This window comes from Cyprinus carpio, chromosome B23, assembly GCF_018340385.1.
Source record: "Cyprinus carpio isolate SPL01 chromosome B23, ASM1834038v1, whole genome shotgun sequence".
NCBI classification, from domain to species: Eukaryota; Metazoa; Chordata; class Actinopteri; order Cypriniformes; family Cyprinidae; genus Cyprinus; species Cyprinus carpio.
This window is the reverse complement of record NC_056619.1, coordinates 14,514,675-14,542,279: the sequence shown is the minus strand read 5'-3', so window position 1 is coordinate 14,542,279 and position 27,605 is coordinate 14,514,675. Positions and strand designations below refer to the sequence as shown.

Genomic DNA, 27,605 nt, shown 5'->3' with positions numbered 1-27,605 from the left:
GTAGAAACAAATAAAATCTGTTTATAATAATGTTACCAAAAACATAAGAAATAAAAAAAGTAGACATTATGACCTTTAGTTAAAACGACTGTAGGCTTTCGTTTTTGTTCTGTGTTTAACACAACGTCAACCAAGAGATCAACACGGTTTAGCTGCCGAAAGCGGTGCATTGTGGGTATTGCGTCCCTTGCACGTTTCTTATCCAGCATGGCAGGGAAAAACAAGAGGTATGTGCCATTCTTAGCTATTTAACCTCACATAAATCATCGTATATAGTTAAAGTACAGTGATCTTGACTGTATATGGAGGTGTCAGAACTCAATTCACTTCATATAATACTTATCTGATTGTATATTTGACGATAGCTAGCTAGCTTTAGCCACCGGTGAACTAAAATTCAGCTGTCTTTGGGAGATCAACATATATATTACTTAACATTAATTAACATAACATGGTCAAAAACACCGTAAAAATAAACTAAAAAATATATAAATTAAGTCTAAATTGATTTTTGCATTTTTCACCGTAATCAGCTCCAAAATGAGTTTAGGAAAAGTAATTTTCTGGTGTACTAAAACTACATGTGCTTATTAAGAGTTGGATGAATATTATTCTAATCTTGAGAAAATAAACTTTTGCTTTTTTTGTAACTTAAGTATTCAGTAACCTTCCAAATGAAAAAAAAAAAAAAAAAATGGAAGTTGTCTAACCATGCTATCTTCACTAAAAAACTTAAGTAATCTAACAACTATTAAAATAACAACAAACTTTAATAAATATTAAACTAATAAAAAACTCTAACTTTTGAGTGATATTACAGTCATGTTGAAGTTTTCTAGAACGGGTTTTCTGTCTTTTAGATGTCATGGATGGACCCCCAATTAAGATCATTTACATGCTAGGAACCCCCGTCCTAAATTTTAAAAGGCAGCTATATACTTTCATATATAAAGGTCATGTTAATATGTATTATTTCGAAATATTTAGTTTTTTATTACATCATAAAAAAAAAAAACTCACACTAACTGCAATTACTTTAAATTCATATACTTAAATTAAAATAAAATTTATAATAAGCATATCATTTCAAATTATTGATTATTTTTATCATCATGAATAAAAATAACTAAATTTGATTAAAACAAAAATAGATTAAAATAAATATATAAAATTGAATTTCATATATTTATTTTAGTCTATTTTTAAATTTAGTTATTTCAGTTTAGTTATTTTTATTGATGATGATATTTCTTATTATTTATTTTTTACGCTGTTTTTCTATAAACTTTTCCACAGACCCCCTAGCACTTTTTTGTGGCCCTTGGGGTCCCTGGACCCCAGTTTAAAATCCCCAGTTTATTTTTTTTACTAAAAGGGTGCTTTGTAAAGCATTATTGTACAAATAAATGTTAACAAAACAAACACAAAATACATACTTGGGACGCAACTAGCTGAACACGTAGTAAACAAAAACGTACCGAATGCTTTAGTGATGTGCCATCTATGTGCAGGAAACTGGAGGATCTCAGCGTGGATGAGTTCATGTTATCTGGGTTTGATTCTGGTGAGGAAGATGATTGTGAGGATGAGGAATCAACACAACAGAAAGGCAAGATGAAGAAACCTGCACCTCAGAAGACGTAAGTATGGCCATCGCATTTTAATAGTAATTCCACTGTCCCATTTTTATTCTCAATCTCTGATACATTCTACAAATGTTTGCTGAGTGAATGCTTTTGTTAGCACTAGAGGAAGCCTGTGAGATAATGTGATCTAACTCTAATCAACTGTGTCACAGGTCTGTCAAAAAGCAGGGCAAGGCATCTGAGCACAAGGACCACCTGTCAGCCCTCAAGAGCAAAGACCCAGAATTCTATGAGTTCTTACAAGAAAATGACCAGAAGCTCCTGAATTTTGATGACTCTGATAGCCTTGAAGATGAGGAGGAGGATGAAGAGGAGAGGATGTACCACAGACTCCCTTCTCAGCTGGAGGTCAGTCATTTAGTTCTTCCAATACAACAAATTATTAATTACTTTTTATACTATAAATCAGAAGTTTACAATTAGCGTGAATATGTGTGTTTTCCTTGGAATATGAAAAAGAGTTTTTATGTAACAATAGGAAGCTGATGATGACAATGATGAGGTGGAAACAGGAAAAAAGGATTTGAAAAAGCCTAAAGAAGGTACCAAAGTCACAGAAGCAATGATTGAGAACTGGAGAACTGGACTCAGGGTAACATGTTTATATTATCTTTTATTCACTCTGTTTTAGTTAGGAACTTTCAGATGATCAGTATGAGCTCTCATTCATTGTCAGAAGAGGATGAATAACTATACTGGATGTGTTTTTTCCTTTTCTTTCAAGCTGTTATATGGATTTATTTTTTATAGTAAATGAGTCATCCTAAATTTACACCAAAAAACCCTGAAATGTAAATTTTCCAGTGACATGGTTAGCTGTAGATTTTGAAACTGACACAAGGGGGAGATATTGGTATTTCTGGTAAAGAAGCACTAATCAGTGAAATGAATGTTGAGGTAAAGGTGTAGGACCCCATCACTACTGTTTAAAAGTTTAGGCTCAGTCATTTTTTGTTTGAATATGTTGTTACTTTTATTTAGCAAGGATGCATTAAATTGATCAAACATTACAGTATAGACATTTATAATGTAAAAAAAGCTTCAATTTTTAAATAAATACTGTTCATTTGAACATTCATCAAAGAATCCTAAATAGAACCACAAAACATTAAGTACAACTGTTTTCAACATTGATGAGAAATGTTATCTGAGCAGCAAATCAGCATATTAGAATGATTTCTTAAGGATCATGTGACACTGATAACTGGAGAAATGACTGCTGAAAATTTAGCTTAAACAATTAAATAAAAAAACTGCTTTTTAATTCTGAACAAATAAAAAAACCCTTATTTATCATAAAAAACCAAAAATAAAAACAAAAAACTTTAAAAAAATTTTTTTTGGAAAATAAGGTTTAAAAAAAAAAAAAAGTATAACTTTGGAGATTGAATAAATAAATAAGCTTTCCATTGATGTATGGTTTTGTTAGGATAGGACAATATTTGGCTGAGGAACATAATCATGGAACATAATCTTTACTTAATATCCTAATGATTTTTGGCATAAAAATAAAAATAATAATTTTGACCCATACAGTGTATTTTTGGATATTGCTACAAATATGCCCGCACTACTCAAGAATGGTTTTGTGGTCCAGGGTCATATATATTCTTTTTGTTTTCCTTCAAATCAAAGTTTGTAATGTTTGCGATGTAATCTGGAAGATTCATGGTTTAGAACTCTTTATTGAATGTTTCTCTTTCCAGAAAGAGCCCACGGCAAAGTTGATTAGGGACATCACACAAGCCTTCAAGGCTGCCGTGGCTACAACGAAGGGAGACTCCGAGGAGCTGTGTCGATATACCATCTCAGACAGCGCTGGTAACTAACCGGCTTTTTTAGAACACTTTAGAAACCCAAGCTGTTGAATGTGTTCACTGACAGCCTGTTTCCAATTACAGTGTTCAATTCCCTCATCCTGTTCTGCATAAAGGACATGCATGCAGCTCTGAACAAAATGCTGAAGCTGAAAGATCCAGAGAAAGGCCAGAAAAAGTAACAGCTCTGTTCCTCTTGCTGTATAGATAGATGCTTGAATCAGTCCGATTTCTTCACATAATATTGTGTTAATCTGTATTTTCAGATTAATACTTCCATCTTCAAGTCCCAGGTGGCAGAAAAATCAGATTGATATTAAGATGTATATTGCCGGTGTTGTTCAGGTAGATTTTTTTATTATTATTATTTCTTTTTAGCCAGTTCATGAATCCCAGTTTTAACATGATACTTTTCTTTTCAGCTCCTCTCCAGTTTAACCCAGTCCACAGTAGTAGCTGCAGTTCTCCGTCATGCCAACCAGATGGTGCCATACTACCTGTGTCTGCCAAAACAGTGCAGGCATTTTCTCAAAGTAAGCACTGTGAATCAATGACACTAACTTAAAGACAGAAATGGTGCTCAATGTTCAGTTTTTAATCAAACAACAAAAAAGGTCAGCATCCGTGGTGTTTTTTGTTTGTGACACTAGAGTCTCATCAAACACTGGAGCACAGGAGAGGAGACTGTGAGGGTCCTTGCCTTCCTGGCTCTCAACAAAATCTGCCGAAACAAACAGGACATCTACCTAAACCCTGTTCTGAGGGTAAGTTATCACAAGTTTATTTCCCATTTGATGAGATTTACACTAAATATTCCTGTCATATATTGTTGTTTTCTCAAATAAAATAAACAGCAAGAGAATATGAGTTGATAAAAATAATTGCTTGCATACTAAATTGAGTTGAATATTGCAATTGGTAACATTTTAAAAATGTTTTTAAAGCCTCTTATGCTCACCAAGGCTGCGTTTATTTGATCAGCAACAACATCATCATTACTCCAGTCTTCAGTGTCACATGATCTTTCAGAAATCATTCTAATATAACATTTATTATTACTATCAGTGTTGAATCAACTGTTTAATGTTTTGTAAAAGCAGTGATACTTTTTCAGGATTTTTTTGATTAATACAAAAGAATGAAATATAAATCTTTTGAATAATTCTAAATGGATTTGCTGTTACTTGTGGTCTATTTCATGTATATTTGCTGGATAAAATATAAAGAAATGCAAAATATGATGAAATACTAGTGAAGATATTCATTATTAACAGTGAGTTTTCTGTTTGCAGCAAATGTACATCGCCTACGTAAAGAACTGCAAGTTCACGTCACCCAACACTCTTCCCATGATTAATTTCATGCAGCGGACTCTTGCTGAGATGTACTCACTGGACACACAGGTGTCCTACCAGCATGCCTTTATTTATATCCGTCAGTTAGCCATCCACCTCAGGAACGCCATGAATTTGAAGAAGAAGGTAATTAGAAGTCTTGACCTGTATTCTTCTGCGTAAAAAAAAAAAAAAAAAAAAAAATGCTATTTGAAGTTAAAGTAAAAAAATACAATTGACCACATTTGTTTTCTTTATCCTGATCTTATTGTGAATGATTCATCTTTGCTTGTTATTACAAAGAAAATCTTCACTTTTAAATTTGTTTTTTTAAGAATTGTTTGGCATTGTTGCAACAAACTCTCATTCACACACTTTTCACAATCCAATCAATTCTTGATTAAAAAAAGACATATATTTTTCTTCTTTTGGAGATACTCTATCACTAAGAAATACGTCCAATATATTTTTTGCAGATGTCAGCTTATCTTGATCCATGTTTTTCTGTTTTGTGCATCTTCAGGAGACATATCAGTCGGTGTATAACTGGCAGTATATGCACTGTCTGTATCTGTGGTGTCGGGTGTTGAGCACCATATACCCCAGTGAGGTTTTGGAGCCGTTGATCTACCCACTGTGTCAAGTCATCATCGGCTGCATCAAGTATGACTGATTGTATTTTTTGTTTATTTGTTTGTTGTTGAAGTTTTTGCGTACTCGGCATCTTTAAAGAGATATTTCACCCACTTTGAGTATATTAATCGAGTAAAATGGGCCAGTGTGGTGCTTTTTTGTCATTTTTGGAGAGAAAGTCGTTAATGTAGGGCTGTATGATTAATCAAAATAAAATCAAAATTGCGATATAGTTTGGTGTGATTATCAAATAGAGTAAAGTGTGGCACTGTGTTCTTTAAGTACAATTATATTTCTCTCAAGTACTCTAATTTACAGTGAATAATACAATAGTGTTTATTTTTTTTGTAATTTTTAATTGTTTACTTGTAGTAATAATAATAATAGTAATTTTTTTTTTAGTCATTTTTAATTATTTATTTAGTAATGATAATAATAGTAATTATTATTATTATTTTATAGTTTTAAAGTATAGTAACAAAAATGGTGTAGCCCTACAAACAAAAACAGCAAGCTGAGATTTTTTTTTATCATTTTGAATCGCTATCACAATTTTTATTTATATCAGAAAAAATCACAATTTTATTTTTTTGGGGGTGAGCTACTCTTTACCAGCAAGTGGCGCCATTAACCACATTTAAATTTACAATTCTCAGCCTGTCGATTTGAGCTCAGAACTTCAGCTTTGAATATTGCATTACTTTTCTGCCTGCAAAAGTGAAGACCTAACAAAAGATCAATTCGGATATTAAAAAAATGATGCAAAAAAATCCACATTATTTGTTCGCTTACAGAACTTCTGTTTTCAGTTCATCTCTATCAAGTCATTGATGGCTCCATTATGTGTTTGTGTGTGTATTTTAGGCTTGTGCCCATCTCTCGGTATTACCCTCTGCGACTGCATTGTGTCCGAGCGATCATCCTGCTGTCTGCCAACACCAAGACATACGTGCCCGCCTTGCCCTTCCTGCTTGAGGTGAGACTGGCATATCATGCCGTCATCAACTGTTCTGATGTCTCCCAGGCTGCCTTGAATAAAGAGAAGTACCTGTAGAGTAGTATTGCATCTTTCATATCTCCAAATATGAAGTTTTATCAGATTTATAAAAGACAGGTAAAGCTGTAGTCGAGCTTTTTTTTTTTAGCATGAGAATGAGAGACGAGTCCTGTAAATAAATGCAACTGTCATTTTTAGCATGAGAATCTTGCTCTTTAGCAGTGTAAATAACTGGCATTAGAAATTAAGAAATGGCATTAGACATCCACTGTAAATAAATGCTGTTGTTTTTAATTGTGAAAAAATGTGTTACGATTTCCGCAAAAATATTGAGCAGCACAACTGTTTTTAATATTAGTAATAAAAATTGTTTCTTGAGCAACAAATCAACATATTAGAATGATTTCTGAAGGGTCATGTGACACTGAAGAATGAAGTAATGATTCAGAAAATGTAGCTTTGTCAGCACATAAATTACTTTTATACAGTACAGTGTGTGTGTGTGTGTGTGTGTGTGTGTGTGTGTGTGTGTGTGTGTGTGTGTACTGGCGTTCAAAAGTTTGGGATCAGTAAGACTTGTAACGTTTTTTAAAGAAGTCTCTTGTGCTTATCACGGCTGCATTTATTTGATAAAAAATACAGGGAAAAAAAACAGTAATCTTGCAAAATGTTATTACAATATAAAATAATGGTTTCTCTTTTAATAAACTTTAAAATATCATTTTCTGTGATGCAAAGCTGAATTTCCATCAGCCATTACTCCAGTAAAAAGTGTCACATGATCCTTCAGAAATCATTCTAATATGCTGAATTATTATTAGAATTATCAGTGTTGGCAACATTGATAATTCTTTTTTCAGGATTCTTTGATGAATAAAAAGTTCAAAAGAACAGCATTTATTCAAAATATAAATCTTTTCTAACAATATAAATCTTTATCACTTATCAGTTTAGCACATCCTTGCTGAATAAAAGTTTTAATTTCTTTAAAAGAATGAAAAGATAAAACATTAACTGACCCCAAAGTTTTGAATGGTAGTGTATATTGTTAGAAAATAATTCTATTTTAAATAAATGGTCTTCTTTTTAACTTTTTATTCATCAAAGAATCCAGAAAAAAGTGTCACAGGTTCCATAAAAATATTAAGCAGCACAACAGTTTCCAGCACTTATAATAAATCAGCATATTAGAATGATTTCTGAAGATCATGTGACACTGAAGACTGGAGTAATGATGCTGAAAATTCAGTTTTGCATCACCAGAATAAATTAGATTTTAATGTATATTAAAATAGAAAAATGTTATTTTAAATTGTAATAATATTTCACAATATAATTTTTTTTCCTGTATTTTTGATCAAATAACTGCAGCCTTGATGAGAATAAGAAACTCCTTTAAAAAACATAAAAAATCGTTTTGATCCCAAAACATTTGAACGGTAGTGTTTGTGTGTGTGTGTGTGTGTGTGTGTGTGTCTGTGTCTATATATATATATATATATATATATATTTGTGTGTGTGTATTTATATAATATTGTTTTGCTGTATTTTTAATCAAATTAAAGCAGCCCTCGTGAGCAAATACTTTTTATAAAAAAAATACTTCTTTCAAAAACATAAAATAAAACTTACTGGCCCCACACTTTTAAACAGTAGTTCAGCTATTTATGAAAACTCACATTTAACCACATTTCACAATCCAATTCATTCTTAATGGACAAAACCTCAAACTTGTAAATCTCTCAGGGGACAGTACTATCGTAGGTTTTTAAAAGGAATCTGAATTCATATGGTTTTTGAACATGAGAACTTGTACAATACAGGCGCTCCCTAACATCACATCTGCCTGGGGTCTGCTGGAGCCTAATTATACAGATTAGTCGTTCCGAAAACCCACCAACTAGTCACCATTGGAAAATTAAAAACCAAAAAGTAAGACGCGACAAGCTATCTAAACGGTCGACAAGCTTTGAATTAAAGACTAAAAGATAAAAGACACCAGAGATCAGAGTATGCGGTCTGCATGAATGCGCATCCTAATGTGTGCGAACGCTGCGCGTCTTCGTTTTTGGGAGAAGTAGAGGTCACAAACTGTCAACATTTTCCACAGTGTGAGGCGGGTGACAAAACGTGTGTGTTTGTGTGTGGCTGGCGTGGGCCCCTGCGGTGACAGCTGCTGTGAGAATAGAAGCGTGGAGGCGACAGCAGCCGAGTGGGGACAGGGGGACAGGATGGGTCCGGAGCTCGGCCTGTGCTCACACGTAGGGGGGGACGGGGGGAGGGGGTGGTCACTGCTTGGCTGCGATCTCCCACCAGTCCTGACCATACTGTGATAAAGCCTTGGGGGGGAAAGCGTACGTGTGTCCGTGTGTGTGTGTGTGTATGAAGGAGGTCTGTGGTTTTCACTCAGCTCTCAAACGTGTTGCGCAGACCACATCCTCTGTCAGTGTGGCGACTCCCACCGACCCCCTTCTTGCTCCCTGTGTTTATTTGTGATGCAGGCCACTTCCTGTTTTCGCGCTCATGTTAAAAAGTAGGCGTGCAGTGAAGTAGAGTAGGACATGTCTCTCTCTTTTATTTTTCTCTTTTCCCGCTCTTTCTCCCTCTCTCTCTTTATCTGTGCTCTATGATTTCAAGCTTCCTGTTGCAATAGCCCCTGAGCGTATCAGGTTGGGACCATGCGCCACCACTTCCTCCTGTGTCCCGCAGGCCGACACCACATCCGTTGTTTGCACAGACCGGCCGTCCATGAGCGCACACACACACACACACCTCACTGGTTCTAGATGACCTCGTCAGGCACTTTCAGCTGCTCTCAAATGCGGAAGCTCAGAGAGAGTTATGGGAGATTAGTTATGGAGAAAGTAAGTAATGTAGTAGTTATAATATCTAGTTATTTATGTAAATAGTTATGGTGAAATGCATTCATTCTCAAGGTCTTTGCACACTTAGTCCGAAATTCTTGTATGAAATTATTGCACATTAAAAAATAAATACAACCTCACGTTCTGTTAATCACGTTTACACACTGCCTCCGAAACTTTTGTTTGTCATAAAGAAAATAAATAAATTGGATCAGGTTTGATTCTCTGCTTTTCCACGTCCGTAGCAAGCATTTTGGTAGGAAAGGATGACGAATACAAGAAAAAAAAACGCATACGAAAATTTCGGACTCAGTGTTAAAAAAAACCTTTATAGGTTGCCGGCAAAAATGTGGATTATGAGAATTTTTTTTTATTATTAAAATCCGCCAAGTTACTTTTACTACACTGCGTATTTTTCATCATATAGTTTTGCACTTACAGCTTTAATAAAGTTAATAAACTGGGAAATGGGAAATATGATTCATTTTAATCAATGAATGAAGTTAATCAATTTTTTACAGTAAATCTCAAGAATAATCATTTATTTAATTATAAATACAGGAAAGACAGCAATATTGTGAGATACTGCTACAATTAAAGAGAACTATTTTCTGTTTCAGTATATTTAAAAGTAGAATCATTCCTGTGATGGCAAAGCTGAATTTTCAAGGAGCCATTACTCCAGTCTTCAGTGTCACATGATCTGTCATAAATCATTCTTACATGCCGATTTGGTGCTCAAGAAACATTTCTTATAATTATCAATGTTGAAAACAGTTGTGCTACTTATAATTTCTAGAAAGTTCAAGAGAACAGCATTTGTTTGAAATATACATTTTTGTAACTTTATAAATGGTTTTACTGTCACTTTTGATCAATTTAATGTCCTTGCTGAAAAAAGGTACTAATTTCTTTAAAACTGAATATATATATATATATATATATATATAAAACATTTCAATTGAACAGTACTATAAATCTAAAATAATTAAAAAAAACACAAAAAAAACAAATAAAAGATCGCCCCTCCTCCTGACCACAAACAGAATGGTAGTGTAAATTAAAAAAATAAAAAATAATTTAATATAAAAAAATCATTTCAGACTCTTTGTAGCAAACCATTTAAATCTTCCTCTCAGGTTTTTGATTTGGTTCTATAAATTTTAATATAGTGATATAGTTACCCAATTTGATAAATTGTACCCTATTTGTTTTAGGGCCATATAATATAGTTACCCAATTTGATAAATTGTACCCTATTTGTTTTAGGGCCATATAAATGCTGCTCATCTGATTTTATTTTATTAAAAATAAAAACATTTTGGCCCCCTGAAATAGATTCAGTTGTGGCTAAATTGATACAATCATATATATATATATATATATATATACTATGAAGAAGTATGTCATCTGTATGTTTCGTGTTATAGTTATCCTCAATACGATGGAAAAAGGGGTTAACTATTTGAGTGACTTGCATGGGAAGCTACAGTTTAAGAGAAGCTTCCCCAACACTTGTCTGTACACCTGAGTTAAAGTTACTATAAGCCCTTGAGTTATTCTCTGGTTTTTGTTTGTCTGAATAATCAGTGGGCTACTGCTGTAGTCTTATTGGTTTTATTTGTGTGTTTCTGTGCACGTATGTCTGTGATGTGGTGCTCTGATGTATCTGTTTGTTCACTCTGCTCCTCAGATCCTGCAGCAGGAAGACTTCAATAAGAAACCAGGCCGCATGAGTATAAAGCCCATCAATTTTGCAGTGATCCTCAAACTCAGCAAGACCAATCTCCAAGAGAAGGCTTATAAGGTGACACATCCTGTACTTCTTTGAGACCTTCATAAATTCTTCACGTTCTTTTGTTTATGACTATGTATGTGTAGTAAGCCTCCCAGAATTAATGCGTTACCACATGAGGTTAATTGAAAATAATTTAATGCATTTAAGACTTTAAACGGGTAGTATACCCAAAAATGTTAATTTTTTTATAAGCATTGGATTTTATTCCTTCATTCTTCTGAAGTTGTATGATAGCTTTATGTCACAAACTGACTAAAATATTACAGATTTTCTCAAAAAAAAAAAATCTTTACTTTCGTACTTGCTTTCTTGGTGCTTTCATGGGAGTTCATGAGAAAAGTGACAATGTATAATTTGCAGTAATTTAAAAATTGAAAAAGCTTTAAAAAATAAAAAGCTTAAATAACAGTCCTAAATCATACAAATCAATTTCAGATTTATAATATAAAAAATTTTCACCATCAAACTGTTTTGGAGCATGATTGAACTTTATTGTTGATTTATATTTTTAATAAGGTATACTAAAAATTTTTAATGTTAATCCAAAATAATCCCACACACATAGCATGCATTTTATTAAAAAAAAAATCCAGTAAAAAAAGTAACATTTTGAAATTACAATTCAAAATAACAATAATATTTTAAAATATAATTTATTCCTGTGATGGCAAACATGAATTTTCAGCAGGCATCACTCCAGTATTCAGTGTAATATGATCCTTCAGAAATCCTTCTAATATGCTGATTTGCTGCTCAAGAAACATTATTGTTACATTATTATTACTTCTTACTACAGATGTTGGAAACTGTTGTGCTGGTTAATATTTTTGTAGAAAACATTTTCATTCTTTGATGAATATAATGTTCAAAAGTTTTTTGTAACATTAGATATATTTTTACTGTAGCTGTTGATCAATTTAATGAGTCCTATCTGAATAAAACTGTTATTTCCTTAAAAAAAAAAAAAAAAACGTACTGACCCCAAGCTTTTGACAGGTAGTGCAAATCCAAAATAATGAGCAAAGAGTCGTATTAAAATGAAACAAAAGACAATCACTTAAATGCATCAGATAAAGTACTTGATAAAGATCAGCCCTCCTCCTGGGCCAGGAGCCTGTCGTGTCTTCATGCTGACTGGCTGTAACTGGATTGAGGTTAGGAGATGAAAGCCCGAACACGCTGCTACACAGGCTAAAGCGCCGCGCGCCTTGACGCTGCCAAGAGGATTGCCACACAAGCTGCAGGGATTATCCTGCTCTCCTGGTTGGCACGGGGAAGCATCCCACCATTATCACCACACAGGCCAAGACACCGCAGCCACAGGCCCCCCGAGACGCCGCTCCACCCTTGCTGTCTGGGATCTCTGTCTGTCTTACTAAATCTTAAATATTTCCTGACTAGTAAGGGCAGTTACGAGCAGGGTTTTCCCGTTTCCATTGCGGAGGAATGTGTTTGCGAAAGCTGCGGCTGTGAATTTTAGGTAGGGCAGAGGATTTAGGTCCGATCCCTGCACTAAACCGGGTCAGGATTAGTATGAATGCTTGAATGCCAGGTGTTGAGTAGAGATGTGAATACTCTGTGGGGGGCTGGGCAGCCATTTCTGTGTAGGGCATAAACTGATTGACTGCTGTTTTTTTCCATGTATGTTACCTCAGGAACAGGTGTCATTTGTAATGGACATTAGTGCTACTAGGACTCGCTTTTCTTTTTTATTTTTGTGTTAGACTGACACAAAAGTTTACTTGCAGGCTGTGAGTCAGAAGCGGCAGACTGTCCTTGCAAAGCTGGAACTGCCTCACTTTATAGAACAGGCTTTGAGCACAGACCCATTGTAGGCTACTCTGCAGGTTCAGGAAGCAGATTAAACGAAGGACACATGTGCAGTCATCGATAAAAAGCGTCACACACTGCGAGCTTGAGTGCCGATCCGGTGATTCACTAAACGAAGGACACATGTGATGACCCCGGGCAGGACTCCGCTTCGTCCACGATGAAAGCCGATCCGGTGATTCACGGCGCGAAGTTGATGTATTTCCTCAGCGACCAGCACGGATCAGCTCTATGCATGATGAAGCGGATATCATCCTCTTTTGGAAGGCCAAACAAAGTAGTTTTGCTTTCACAATGAAACATTGTCTCCACAACATTGTGGCAACAACAATACTACAGCAAGAATAAAAGTTAAGCCTTCTTTCTTTGCGTGAACGTTTTGGCGGTGTTATGCAAATCTCTTCATTTATAAACTTAAACAAGAATATCTATTTTTGAATGAGACATCTTATAAAAGAATATACAATTCTAAACTATAATAAAGAATATCCAACTTGAATTGACCTGATCTACTCACCAACATTAAAGATCTTCTTTATGCACTTTTAACACTCCAAAGAGAAAGAAAAAATTTAAATCACATCATATGACCCCTTTAATAACAATTTCCTTGAAATCTGCATTAACACATCCAGTTCTGTGGTGTAGAAATTTGAAGGTAACTCATCATTACATTTACATTTATGCATTTAGCAGATGCTTTTATCCAAAGCGACATAAACCCCATACAGCCTACGAACAAACCTTTTAACCAGTATATAACCGGGAATTGAACCCATTGCCTTTTGCGCTGCTAACTCAATGATCTACCACTGAGCCACAGGACCATCGTCCCCTGTTCACGTAGTATGTTTCTGGGCCGTGAATGCATCATATGTGCTGATTTGTGAATGTTTGTGTTTTCACTGTTTCAGGATGGTCTAGTGGAACAGTTGTATGACCTCATTCTGGAGTACTTCCACACACAGGCCTGCTCCATTGGCTTCCCTGAGCTGGCTTTGCCCACCATTGTTCAGGTACTGTTCTCACTCTTTCTGGAACAAGCTTTGACTTATTGACTTACCTTCCTAACATTTACTACATCGCCAACAGGTCATAATAAGTGGAAGTTATGGAGCGTGCTCAACAGTTGTATTTAATGGCTCCTTTTAGTCATCACACCTCAACATACACATCCCGACACTTACCCTAGCAACACAGCACACACATACACCACAATGTTCACACTAACAGAGCATGCAAACACACAGGCTATAGGGAAAAAGACAGTTTCTTTCACCATCACTTCTTTCAGCCCTGTCTCACACACACACTCTGGCCACATCCTCTGTTCTGGCCAAAACCGAGCTTTCCTCACTGCTGTTTAAAAATCCGGTTTTGAATATTTATTCTTTTGGCCCAGTCAGGTTTATTTATAATATCCACTCCCGTTTCTTCTGTACTTTTCATTGGCGGAATTAAAAAAAAATGGAAATTGAATCTGCACAGAGAGTTTCTAGAGATATATTAATGTTTCTCTTTGAGGATGGTTAAAAAAATGATTCCTGCATGTGGCTCTGTGTTCACATAATTTTTGTGATGTTCCATTTGTTTGCTCTTTCCTCTACTGTCTCTCATGCATGCTCTCTCATGTTGGTCTCCTCAGCTGAAAGCCTTCTTGAAGGAATGCAAAGTGGCCAATTACTGCAAGCAGATGCGCCAGCTGCTGGAGAAGATACAGGAGAACTGCAGCTACATCACAGGGCGAAGGCAGAAAGCTGCTTTTGGCGTGGGTGATGTCACAGCTGTGGTGAGTACATGAAATTGACTAGGTATTTTTTTTTTTTTTATAATATTTTTATTTATCTTATCTTTTATCAAAATGTAGGCCTTGTATTAAAAAGCCACACAGACACAGAACAATAACAATAACAATTAACAAAAAATACAACAAAAAACAAAAACAATCAAAACCAACCCCAACCACATCCACCCCATCTCCTATCTCAGTTTTATAATTCATGATGTTATATATAAATTTAATATTATTATTTATTGATTTTTATATGTATTTATAAATGTTTTTAAATGTCTTATATTTAATAAAACCAGTACAATTAATTCATACTTTCCATTCAAATAATTAAAATATTGTTATATATTATTTAAATTTATTTCTGCATTTGTAATTTTTGTACATTCACGCCATCTCTGTGCGTTTTTTTTGTTTTTTTTTTAGTGATTGGTCACGGTATCTCTTACAAATTAAAAAAACATACACACAGGTCACGGTAGCTCTTACATTGTTTGTCTTATTTGTAGCTCTTGTCTGAGTACAGCTGATGTGTTAACTGCTTTAGCACTCATTGAATGAGTTCTAACATTTTTATCTGTTTGTTTTGAGTCATTCCGTCAACCCAATGATGTTTTTTTTTTTTTCCTCTCTCCACTCTGAGTTTTTTTCCAATTACACAGTGACCATAACAGCACCTCTAGTCAGACACTTGTGAGCTTTGGGACCAGACATGGCAGTCAGATGTTTATTTTTGCTGTAAAGCAGACTGAAATCCCTGCAGTTCTCTCTTTCCACCCACCTCAAACACCACCCTGCCTTCCGTCCCCTCGCAGGTGACTGCTGGTCACCCACAGTCTTCGTCTGTGTTTGTGTGTTCAGAGCCCTGTGTGTTTACGTGTGAACACATCTGAGTGTGTGTTCCTGTGGTCAGTGTAAAACAGCATGTGGCGGTTGGCCTGGAGCCTAGTTGACCACACCACCTGCAGGTCAGGAAGTGCAGTCACAGGTCCTCAGACAGATACACATGGCCATCGTGGCACAGAACGCTATTACGACCGTAGCCTGACGCAGGGTCGGTGGCGGATGTGAGAGCAGATGAAAGTAATGGAGCGGAAAGCTTTCTAATGCTGTTTCTCTCAGCGAGAGACTCAGAGGAGGATGAGCAGACGTTAAGTGCTTCGTCTGCGAGCGTCTGGTAACATCAATCCAGTAGCAGACTGGACTGAAGCAGACTTTGTGCTTGCTGAACAGGATTATTGTAATTACAGAAAATCATCACCCATTTTCATTACCTTTGTTTTCATTTTAGTTTACTTTTAATTAGAGTTGGTGTAAATGTTTTAATATATATATATATATATATATATATATATTTAGAATTTATTTTACATTTATTTAAAAAAATTACGTTTTGATATATGAGTTTTGATATATGAGGAAATTTACAAAATATCTTCAAGGAACATGATTTTAATATCTTAATATCCTAATGATTTTTGGCATAAAAGAAAATTCCATAATTTTGACCCATACAATGTATATTATTACAAATATACTCATGCTACTTATGACTTGTTTTTGGTCCAGGGTCACATTTAGTTTAATTTAATTTAATTCAAAATGTATATTGGACTTTATATATGAATAATTATATAAATATGTAATTAATGTTTTATATATATATATATGTGTGTGTGTGTGTGTGTGTGTGTGTGTGTGTGTGTGTATATATATATATATATATATATATATTATATATATATATATATATATATATGCATTCATTTTATAATCAGTTTTCATCGTTTATTACTACTACTACTAATAAATATTAATACTAATATTAATACTAATTATTATTATTATTGTCACCCATTTCGAAATTCTAGAATTAAGATTTCTAAACATTGTATACAGAAAGTGAACTGTGTTGGTTGTTTTCTGTATCAATCAAAAAGGCCTCCCTTCTGTTTGATTGTGCATCTTTTTTTGGCAAAATAGCTTAAAATATATGTTAGTTTAATTAAAAATATATTATTAATTTTCTTTATAATTCTGCTTAGTTGTTGACCATATTGTAATGCACATTTATAATTCATTTTCTTTCTTTTTTTTAATGCAAATTTTGTCTTTATGGCAGTTTCAGTTAACAGTAATAACACTGGTGCTGACTGCGCTGATGATGAAATTAGTAGGAAGAAAAAAAATGAGGGAATGGCAGGGGTGAAGGTTGTGAGAGAAGGTGAGAAGTTGCTTCCTCTCTGGGGCGAGATCTCGGATCCATTCATCTCCATCTCCGCTCTCATTTGTCACCCCTGCCGACGCACAGCCCGTTCATCTCTGCTTCCCGCCCCTCGCTGTCTCTGGACCGACTTGAGCTTCTGATAAATATTTAAGGCAGTTTAAGACTGAAATGAAGGAGGGGTGGAAGGGTCTGTGTCTCTCCTCTGTGTAATGTTGAGCCGTAGGGAGAGATGCAGCAGGGCAGAGCATGCAGACAGCATGGCACCACGCCGGGGTGCGTCTGTCACTGGGCTCCGGCCAGCGGGAAAGATGTCCTTTAGTAACGAGGGTGGCATGGCAAACCTCTCACCCGGCACTGCTGCCAGCACAGCTGCATAAAGCCACATGCTCCAAGGATCAGTCCAACAAACAAATATCTGTCTCTGTGGGTTGTACCAGTGCCTCCATCAGCTCTTATACTAACCCTAACACTTCACACAGAGGGTAAATAAATATATTCCTAACTACCTAGTGTTGTTGTTTTTAATTAATATTTTGAATTAACTTTTATTTTTAGGTTTTAAATGTAATTTTTTTTGTAACAATTTCTTGTATTTTTTTTAATTTACATATTTCTAAATAGTTATAATTTATTTTATTTCCATTTTAATTCAAGTTTCATTTAATTTCATTTAGTTTAAATTTTAGTTTTATTTCAATTAAAAATATTTCTTAATAATAATAGTTTTAGTTTTAATCTATCTCTCTTTTTCTCTTTATATATTTACATATATTTACATAATACTTATATAAAAGTAAATAAAGTAAATAAACCAACCAATGCAATATTTATTATTTGCTTATAAGTTATTTATAGTAATTATATTGGTTATATGAAAAAATCAGCACTCTTCAACTTGAAATTCTGTCTCACCTGCTTGACAAGAAAGCCCAAATATGCATGTATACCAACCAATGCAATGGCTTAAACATTGAGTTGTAATTTCTTGCGGTTTATTTTAGCCTCAGCACCATAGTGCTGAGTGATCGCATCATGATTTCTTCCAGAATGTGCACAGCCGTAGTTGAACAGATGCTTCAAAGGATGAAGCCCCCAGTTTGCCAGGAAGCTCATCCTCGCTGGTCATGTACACATCTGTTAGCTTTGTTTGGTTCTATTGCATCAAGGAAGGAGCATATTGCGCCCTTTTCTAGCTTTGATCATTTTCACTATCCTACAAACCACTGCAAATTGTTATAAATAAGTTTAGCTAACTGTAGACTGAAGTTGAGATTTATTACGTCTATTGAATTTGGAGGTCAACTAATCTCATTTTACCTGATCAATATCATCCACAAAGACCTTTAAGGAAAGACTGGCAAAAATTCACTCACTTACACCTTCCCCTGCCCCTTTATCCTTCTGTTAGCCACTTATTTTTGCTGTTTCAGAGAAAAGGTGTGCACAAGAGGTTGCTTCTTGGTCCGCTACGATTGGCCTGATACTTCATTAATACACTTTAGAGTATAGTGATAGACCTTACAATCTTGTTGTTGATGTTCCAGACTTGCTTTGTATATGTGTGTGTGTGTGTGTGTGTGTGTGTGTGTGTGTGTGTGTGTGTGGTGTGTGTGTTTTTTTTTTTTTTTTTTGTGGGGGGGGGTATTGATTCATGATAACAGAGCAGGCCTGTGTGTGCACATGATGTCGAACAATTGTACTTTTTCAAGTAACTTTATGGCTTTATTTTGTTGAGAATGTGTAGCTTTTGTTTAGCTCTCCTATGGGTGAACATGCAGTAGCATTCGTTGTGTGTTTATTTTGGTGTGTTTACAGGCGGCCTGGGAGAAGCAAGTAGCAGAGGAAGGCACTCCACTCACTAAATATTACAGCCAGTGGAAGAAACTTCGTGAAAAGGAGATTCAGCTGGAGATCTCTGGAAAAGAAAGGGTAAACATGCCAAAACCACATCCACGATTACCATTAGACCCAAATAATCCAAACCACACCTTTCAGAGGAAGTTGGATTTAGACAGGTCCTTCATTTTTTTCCATTGGAAGTGTCATTACAATGCTATGGTTTGATCTTCAGAAAGAATCTTATTTTTTAGATTTTATATATATATACACATATGTGATCATCTTTGTAGTGCTGGTTCTGTGAAATATATATATATATCTCAAGATGGCTGTTAATCCAAATGTTATTTTAATGCCAGTCTTATATTAAATGCACATAATCTATCAACTTCTTATTCCTTGAAATCACAAACTGTGTGTGTTCGTGTATGTGTGTGGAGTTGGAGCGTGTCCATAGGGAGATAATGGAGATGACACCAGGCGGAGTGTTGGCGTCTAGGAAGCGGCAGATTGGCGGTTCGCATTGGCGGTACCACCACTGGAGGCGGCAAGGCCTAGTGCTACAGGAAGAGTATTATAGCGCTCAGGGCTGCGTCCCCACGCTTTGATCCACTGAGTCCCCACGCTCGGATCTGATTACCACTGGCCTCCCTCCTGCCTCTACTGTGCCTCTGCCACTTCCTACATAAATCACACACACACACAAACTTCCCAAATTATTTTAGTTTTGTATTATGTTATGTTATGTTATGTTATATGTTATGTTATGTTATGTTATGTTATGTTATTGAATATTATATTATATTATATATAGTATATTATATTATATTATATTATATTATATTATATTATATTATATTATATTATATTTATATTCTATATTACTATTAATATTATTGAAGCCTTTGTAATATTAAGGTGTATAAAAAAAAAAAAAAAAAATTGAACAAAAATCAAACAAGTGACTAAATTTTTGACATCTGATGTTAATGAGATGGAAGAAAACTCAAAGAAAAGCACATTGTACATCAACTAGACAAAAAAAAAACAAACACTTGCACTTCCATTCAACCAGATTTAGTCTACAACTAAATCTGAAATGAAAACAGAAGCATTTCACCAGCATTCTATTCTCATTAATGTTATGGCTGAAGTGTTTTGTTCATGTTTTTGCCAGTTTTGATTAATGACAGTATTTTTTTCTTTCCCATCACATTTTAATTTAGATGGAGGACTTGAATCTCCCTGAGATCAAACGTAAGAAGGCTGAAGAAAAGAAAGCAGACAAGAAGGAGTTCAAGGGGCTCTTTGAATCAGATAGTGACGATGATGATGATGATGACGATGACCTGTTCAAATCCAAAGGTAAGGCTTTATGTTAATATATTACCCAGTCCCTGTATTGCAAGTAATGCATATACCATACAAATACATGTTTAATGTGCAATGGGAAAGATTCCTAGAGTTTTGTTTTCTTGTAATGCCTTTCTTTGTCACTGGGAGGCTGTAGTCCATTGCACTGCGCTGTCAGAGATGAGTTCTGAAACACAGAAATTTTTAAACCCAACAGATCTATTGAAGTACACCTTTATTCTTCATTATGTTTTGTTGTAATGCTTAAAGGAATAGTCCACCCAAAAAGGAAATTTGTTGGAAATTTCCTCTCATGCTAAATGAGTTTGTTTCTTCATCTGAACAGATTTGGTCAAATTTAGAATTATGTCACTTGCTCACCAATGAATCCTCTACAGTGAATGGGTGCCGTCAGAATGAGAGTCCAAACAGCTGGTAAAAACATTACAATAATGCACAAGTAATTCCCACAACACCAGTCTATCAATTAACTCATTGTGAAGTGAAAAGCTTTGTGTTTGTAAGAAATAAATCTGCCATTAAGACATTTTAACTTTAACCTGTCACCTATGGGCATGAGTCCATGATAATGCTCCCTCCAGTGAAAAAGTCCATCCCCTGTTGTCCTCTCATGTCAAAATCAACTGAAATATTTGTTTAGAACTGTTTTGGCTTGTAAGTGGTGCTTGATCCATGCATTTTTCTCTCCTGATTCAGACAAGTGGACTTTTACAATGGAAAAAATATATATTTTGGATAGAGGACTCCTATTTTAGTTTAAAAAAATCTTAATTTGTTTATTGATTTGTTACAAACATGCAGCTTGTGAATTACATGCATTACTTGTGGATTATTGTGACATTTTTATCAGCTGTTTTAACTTATTCTGACGGCACCCATTCACTGCAAAGGATCCACTGATGGGCAAGTGGTGTAATGCTAAACTTTTCCAAATCTGTTCTAATAAAAAAAACTCATATGCCTTAGGATGAGTAAATTAAGCACATTTTATGGGAACATTTTTAAAGGACTTTATTCAGCTGATTGTAAAAGTGGTCTCTATATGACAGCATTAGAGGGGAGGAGCTGAAAAATTAAGAGGGCTTGATGTCAACTGAAGGGAAAGTTTTTTTTTTTTTTTTTTTTTTTTTTTAGATGTGGAGCAAGGTTAAACATTTTGTTGAAAGATTATAAAGATAAATATTCATTAAATATTCCAATTATATGTGCAAATAATTTTGGTTTCATGTTGGCTTTGAAAGTTTTTAATTTTAATAAAACAATCTTTACAGTTGATATTGAATATTTAAAAGCATTTCCATTGAAGCAGGAAACTGTATTACATATTTCAAAAACAAAGAACAATTATATAGCAATTAACTAACACAAAAAAAAATACATTTCAGATGTGTGAACCCAATATCGCTCGCTCATGTTCTCTCTCTCTCTCTCTGTGAATGGATCTCAGTGGAGGGCAGGTCAGCTGTCAGACGTGCACTTGCCTCTCCTCTTTAACTCTATATCTGGAGTTGTGTGCTGGGTCATGTGTCGGACACATGCCACACTCTCCCACTCGTCCCACCCATGAGCCGATAGGCCGACAGCCGCAAAAAAAAGTCCCATGTAGGTGGGAGGCGAGAGGAAGGGCTTAATTTTTTTTTTTTTTTTTTACATCTGGTGCTCATTGTGTGGAGTCCCTACAAATCTCTCTCTCATTCTGTTTGTCTCGCGCTCTCTCTTACTCTGTTCTCTCTTACAGGAAGCTTTTTTTTTTGCATACTTGGATCCCAGTGGGGGTTTGTAATTCAAAACATTCACTTGGAAAGATGTTAGTGGCCGCTCCTTCACCACACGGCTTAACTGGCCCCATACCTCCAGCGCTTAGACCCGAGGAATACAGTCACATGACCTCTAATATATTAATTTGTGGTCTCGGTTCTCATATTGTCAAACAGAAAGCCCTTTTTTGTTGTTGATTTGTTGTTCTGTTTTACTCCTTTACCAAACCAACAAATATATTTCCCTTTTCGACACTTTTGATAAAGACATTTTTGCTTCTGCAGTTGGTTTTATGGTGGTCACATGGCAGAGATTTAGTGTAAGCGGATGGTGTGATCCTAGGAGTTGTCGCTGTAGTGAGAAAGAGGGTAGGAAAGGATGAGGGTGGAAGTGGAAGAGACTGTTATTTATAAAGTCATTGTGCATTCACATGACATAACAATATTTACATATCCGTACCCTGAACTGGCTATTACAGGATCTGACTGTGACTGGTTGTGCTGGAGTTTGAGGATATATATAATAATAATATTATTTATTGCAGTTTTTTATTATTATTATTATTATTTTTAATTAATATATATGTATATATATTTTTATTTATTTATTTATTTATTTATTTAGACATGTGCCGATATTCGGTAATTCGGTAATGAATATGCACGGTATTGTTATCGTGGGCACTTCTAAATACCGAGAATAATTATATATTATAAATTATTCAGAATTTGGGATGCATTTTAAGAATACTTTTCCCATCAACTGGTCAAAATGCACAACACCGCTGTATGCTGCTTTAAAGACCCTGTGAGCTCTGATGTAAACAAGCACGCATGAGAAGCACATGGGGGAACACGTGAGAGACGTGCTGATGAAAGCACATTCACTCTCTTACAGCAGATGGCGCTAAACTGCAGAAAATGCAGCCCTTACTCTGGAAACCCCATAAATAAAAGCAACTGGTACTTTCTAAACATTTAAATAATATAAAATAATATTTATATATTTCCATAAAATTTTTCAACATTTTTCAACTACAACATGCCCTAGATATTGTTTGAAAGTGTTTTTATTCTTTATTGTTCATTAACACTTTACATTAGGGCTTCATTAGTTAACAAACTGCCAATGAAAAATTCTTCTGAACATTCATTTATCTTAGGTATTCCAATATTTAATAACACATTGTTAAAATCGAAAGTTGCAACTGTGTTATTTATGAGCTAACATGAACTAAGACTTGCATTTTTTTAACAAAGATTAATAACTTCTGTAGCAAATGTAGCTATTGCTCATTGTGAATGTTAATGCATTAACTAAGGTTAACTAATGAGGTCTTATTGTAAAGTGATACCTATGGGTCTTTAAAGTTCTTTTGCACTTTAATCTGTGTAAAACTTTTAACTTTATATTTTTTGTATTGCTTTATTGTATTTAAATGTTCAGTTATTTTTGTTATAAGAAAAAAGTTATTTAACCTGTTATACTGTATTATGACCACTTTCTTCAAACCAAAATAAAACATTATCAATTAATCGCAACAGGAAAATCTGATACCGGAATATCCCTTATATATATTTTGCTGTTCTTTTAAAAATTGTATTCATCAATTAGTCAGTAAGGGCACACAATGATCAAACATACAGTAAATAAACAATGTTATAAAAAACATTTCAAGAAATTGCTGTTCTTTTAAAAATTGTATTCATCAATTAGTCCTGAAAATTTTTCATCATGGTTTTCAGAAAAAATATTTATCAGCACAACTGTTTTCAACATTGATAATAATAAGAAATATTTCTTGTGCACCAAATCAGCATATTAGAATGATTTCTGAAGGATTTTGTAAACTTTTTTTATTTTTTATTTTTTGTCAATCTTAGGGAGACTGAAGACTGGAAAAAGACAGCTTTGCCATCACATTAATACATTTTAATATATAAAAATTATTTGAATAATTATTAAAATTAAAAGATTCATTTGGATATCTTAACAAAATCAGTTTTTCTTTGATCAAATAAATATTGCCGATGTGAGCATAATAGACTAATATTTAAAAATCTCACGGACCCCGTTCATTGATTCTGTTCACTTTTAAAATGAATAGTTTAACCACCACAGTTGAATCCACACGGAGACGTGTTTCACTGTATACACATACATTTCTTTTTTTATTTTTTATTTTTTGTCAATCTTAGGCCCCATCCACACGGAGACGTGTTTCACTGTATACACATACATTTTGTATTGTATAGGCGTTTCGTCCACACGGATCCGGCGTTTTGGGAGAGTAAAACCGATATATTTTTAAAAAAGGGGCCCAGAGTGAATAAATTTGAAAACGCCGCCCTTCCGTTTTCGGCTGGAGAGCAAATCCGTATATTTTCTGAAATTATGACTTCATCAGCCCACGTCTCGCCCGTAGTCAGAAACCACTACGTCACGTAATAGAAACAAAAACATGAACAAACACTGAACGATTGTCTTTTAACATTAACACAGAATAATAAATGTATTGTTCCATGTTCGTTTGTATACCGCGCGCAGGGTTTATGTGCATAGTCCAAGTCTTCTTCTCCGTTTTTAGTGGCAGAATTACAGCGCCACATGCTGGTCAGGCATGTGTACTACATCGTTTTGTGTCGGTTTTTTAGGTTTCGTGTGGACGTAGATATTTCTTGAGACGAGGATAAAAAAGATCGGATAGGGAAAGATCTGGCTTCATGTGGACGTAGCCTTAATCTAAAATTTCCATCATTTGAATTATTGACAAGTTGGTATTCTCATTGGAATAAACGCAGGTTGGCCCAGTAGTGTCCAATTAATGTGCTGTATTCGTTTGTCACTATTTTGAGGTAGTCTGAGGACTTTTCCCAACTTCTAGTTTGTTTGTCTCTTAAGTTTTGGTGTGTTTCACTACCTGATGGGATGGTCTGCTTTTGGCCCGTTAATATTCTTGAGTTGTGTTTGTTATTTTGTTGTTGCTGCAGTGTGCCAGATCGTTTAATGCCTTCCACATTCTCAAAGACTTGGCTTGAGCTTTCTCCATCTTAAAGTGGAGATTTTGTAAACACCCTCATCTTCAGTGTTTCTGTGTCATGGCTGTCTTCAGAGCTGAGAGCAACATGTAGATTGCTTACATTTACACAAAAATGCATGAGGCTAAAGCCTTTGCCTCGTGCTCCTGGTGGACTTTCTGTACCCTCTCTGAACTCTCCGTTATATTAAGATGCATGAGGCTCGTCTCAGCAGCAAGGTGTGCGCCTGGTGTTAAGCTCGGTTCCCCCCTCTGGCTGGCTCCAGTGTGTGCTGGGTAATTAGGGTGGAGGGTGCCTGGCTGGGGAGGTGTCTATGCTGCCATTCACCTCCCAGGCAGCATCTAATCAAACCCCACTTCAAAGCTCAGGGATTTCAAACCCGTCCTCTTCAGAGAGCACGAGACACTCCCACACACACCTCTGGATTAGTGAGGCTAAATTGCCGTCAGAAGCTAGCCTCTACTTTTGTCATGTAAATAGTAACCTATGCGTGAGCAGCATGGGTAGGTCAGCTGTGGTGTAGTCTAGTCTCTAGACGAACGCTTCCACCAGAATCAAGCACACTCTTTCTGTTGACTGTTTAATGGGAGTTCATGTGTATAGAATGTCTTAAAAGTTAAATGTTATGTTATAACTATGAGTATTCACTTACAAAGTGAAAAGTAAATATAACAAGTCGTGGGAAGTCGTGTCCTAATGGTTAGAGAGTTTGACTTCTAACCCTCAGGTTGTGGGTTTGAGTCTCGGGCCGGCAATACCACGACTGAGGTTCTCTTGAGCAAGGCACCGAACCCCCAACTGCTCCCCGGGTGCCGCAGCATAAACGGCTGCCCACTGCTCCGGGTGTGTATGTGTCACCATACTTGGCTGTATGTAAAATAAATTTAATTCAAAAAAAGACATTTTATTCAAAACAAATTCTGAGTATGGGTCACCATACTTGGCTGTATGTCACGTCACTTTACTTTTAAAAAAGACATTTGAGGCAGACCAAGTCTTTGTATTTTAAATAGAGGCACAAAACTAAAACAACATAAACAACATAATTAAACAAAAAATAAAATAACAGATTAATAGTTTAATATTATATAATAGTTTACATATTCAATAAAAAAAAAAAATCAACACTCAAATAAAAACAGAGTGGAATGCAAACATTTACATAACAAATAAAGGCAGTTTTTAATGTTCTTATTTTTTTAATGATGTAATTGTTTCTACTTAAATTTGCTGTTGAAATATAAACATTTGAACAGTGTTTAACCGTGTAATAACATGACAGATTTAGTTAAACATACATTTAATAATAATGACCTCTCTAACAGGTAAAGTATAAATATAATGAATATGTAAAATAGTGCATCTATTTAGCAGAATGCTCTGAGTTTTTAACTCTCAAACTATCTCTCTAACTAACTATCAAACTTATGGACTTTAAACGGCTTTCCTGAGGTAAATGTGACATTTATTTACAAGCTGTTTTATTGACATCTTTCCATGGTTGAAATACTGGTTGAGTGATTACATCACCCATGATTCATTTCAGTAAGTTGTTCTGTATCTTTTCTAAATGTTTTTTCTCTTATTTTATTTTTTATTTGTTCATTCATGTTTATTTTGTGCTACAACTTGGAATGAAGAGAAAGAGATGATCAGTTCATGTGCCACTTAAACTGACTTTAACACAGCTTTAAAGAGTGTCAGAATAGCATTTATTATTATTTGAATTCTTATAAAACTGAATTTTGTAATTATTACCAGCTGTAGTTCATATGTTGTGTGTATATGAAAGACCCTGACAGTCAAATGCACCATCGGAGAAGCACCAATTAAACCTCACCATTTCTGTCAGTAATCTCGATTGTTAGGCCATCACTAATTTTGTAGGTTTAAAATTATGAAGTCAAACGTATTTCTTTGGATTAACATGGACCAATGAATTTTGATGTTGACTTTAAAATGCCAATTTAATCAACCTATTCACCTTACCTCTGTATCAGTAAGATCACTTGTAAGACCATTTGGATTAGAAAATAACTTTTTTTTTTTTTTTTTACAGAGGGAAAGGGTGACTCTGATGAGGATGATGAAGGCCTTGAGGACCTTTCAGACCTGAGCGATGATGATGATGAAGAGAATGTAGATGACTTGGAGGAGGATGATTCAGGTGATTTATATGTTTCTGTAAAGAGCTAGGATTGGCTTTGTTTAGGGTTAGATATTCACTATGTCTGAGAAATCTTCTGTATGTTTTCAACATAATTCTGCTCATTATATTTTTCAACCATCTTAACTGTAGGTAGCATGCCATTTATCTTTTCCCCATTTTTGTCATTGTCTCAGATGGTGACCAGAAGAAGCCCTCATCTTCTAAAGGCAAAGCACCAAAGAAGATGTTGAGCACAGAACTGAAGGAGGTGGCTGATGGAGATGAAGATATGGTTGAGGACCTGGAGCTCTCTGATCAGGACTAAAGTCACAGTGTTACATCAGAGGGACATTTCTATTTCACATCCAAACATGATTTATACTGTTATTAAAGCAATAGCTCACCAAGAAATTAAATATTTTTCGGGGGAACTGTTCCTATAAGAGCCATGTACAGCCCCTGTTGTAGTAATTACGTTTACCTTATTAAAACTCTGAACTTTGTTTTAA

General features: G+C 35.0%; 1 protein-coding gene across 1 annotated transcript; it reads left to right on the top strand.

Moving 5' to 3' along the window:
* Window positions 1-82: 82 nt before the first annotated feature.
* LOC109050907 (nucleolar complex protein 2 homolog) lies at window positions 83-27,605 on the top strand. The gene is made up of 19 exons (XM_042751316.1): window positions 83-227; window positions 1,512-1,640; window positions 1,799-1,994; window positions 2,125-2,238; window positions 3,353-3,467; window positions 3,548-3,641; window positions 3,730-3,808; window positions 3,886-3,996; window positions 4,114-4,227; window positions 4,756-4,944; window positions 5,321-5,460; window positions 6,295-6,406; window positions 10,985-11,098; window positions 13,834-13,935; window positions 14,565-14,708; window positions 18,754-18,867; window positions 20,004-20,142; window positions 27,007-27,114; window positions 27,291-27,605. The coding sequence occupies exons 1-19, from the start codon at window positions 208-210 to the stop codon at window positions 27,419-27,421; spliced, it is 2,265 nt and encodes a 754-aa protein (XP_042607250.1). The 5' UTR covers window positions 83-207; the 3' UTR covers window positions 27,422-27,605.

Coding starts and splice junctions, on each gene's coding strand:
- LOC109050907 (XM_042751316.1), top strand. CDS start 208: ATGGCAGGGAAAAACAAGAG. Junction 1,995..2,124: donor GACTCCCTTCTCAGCTGGAG/GTCAGTCATTTA, acceptor ATGTAACAATAG/GAAGCTGATGATGACAATGA. Junction 3,468..3,547: donor TACCATCTCAGACAGCGCTG/GTAACTAACCGG, acceptor TTCCAATTACAG/TGTTCAATTCCCTCATCCTG.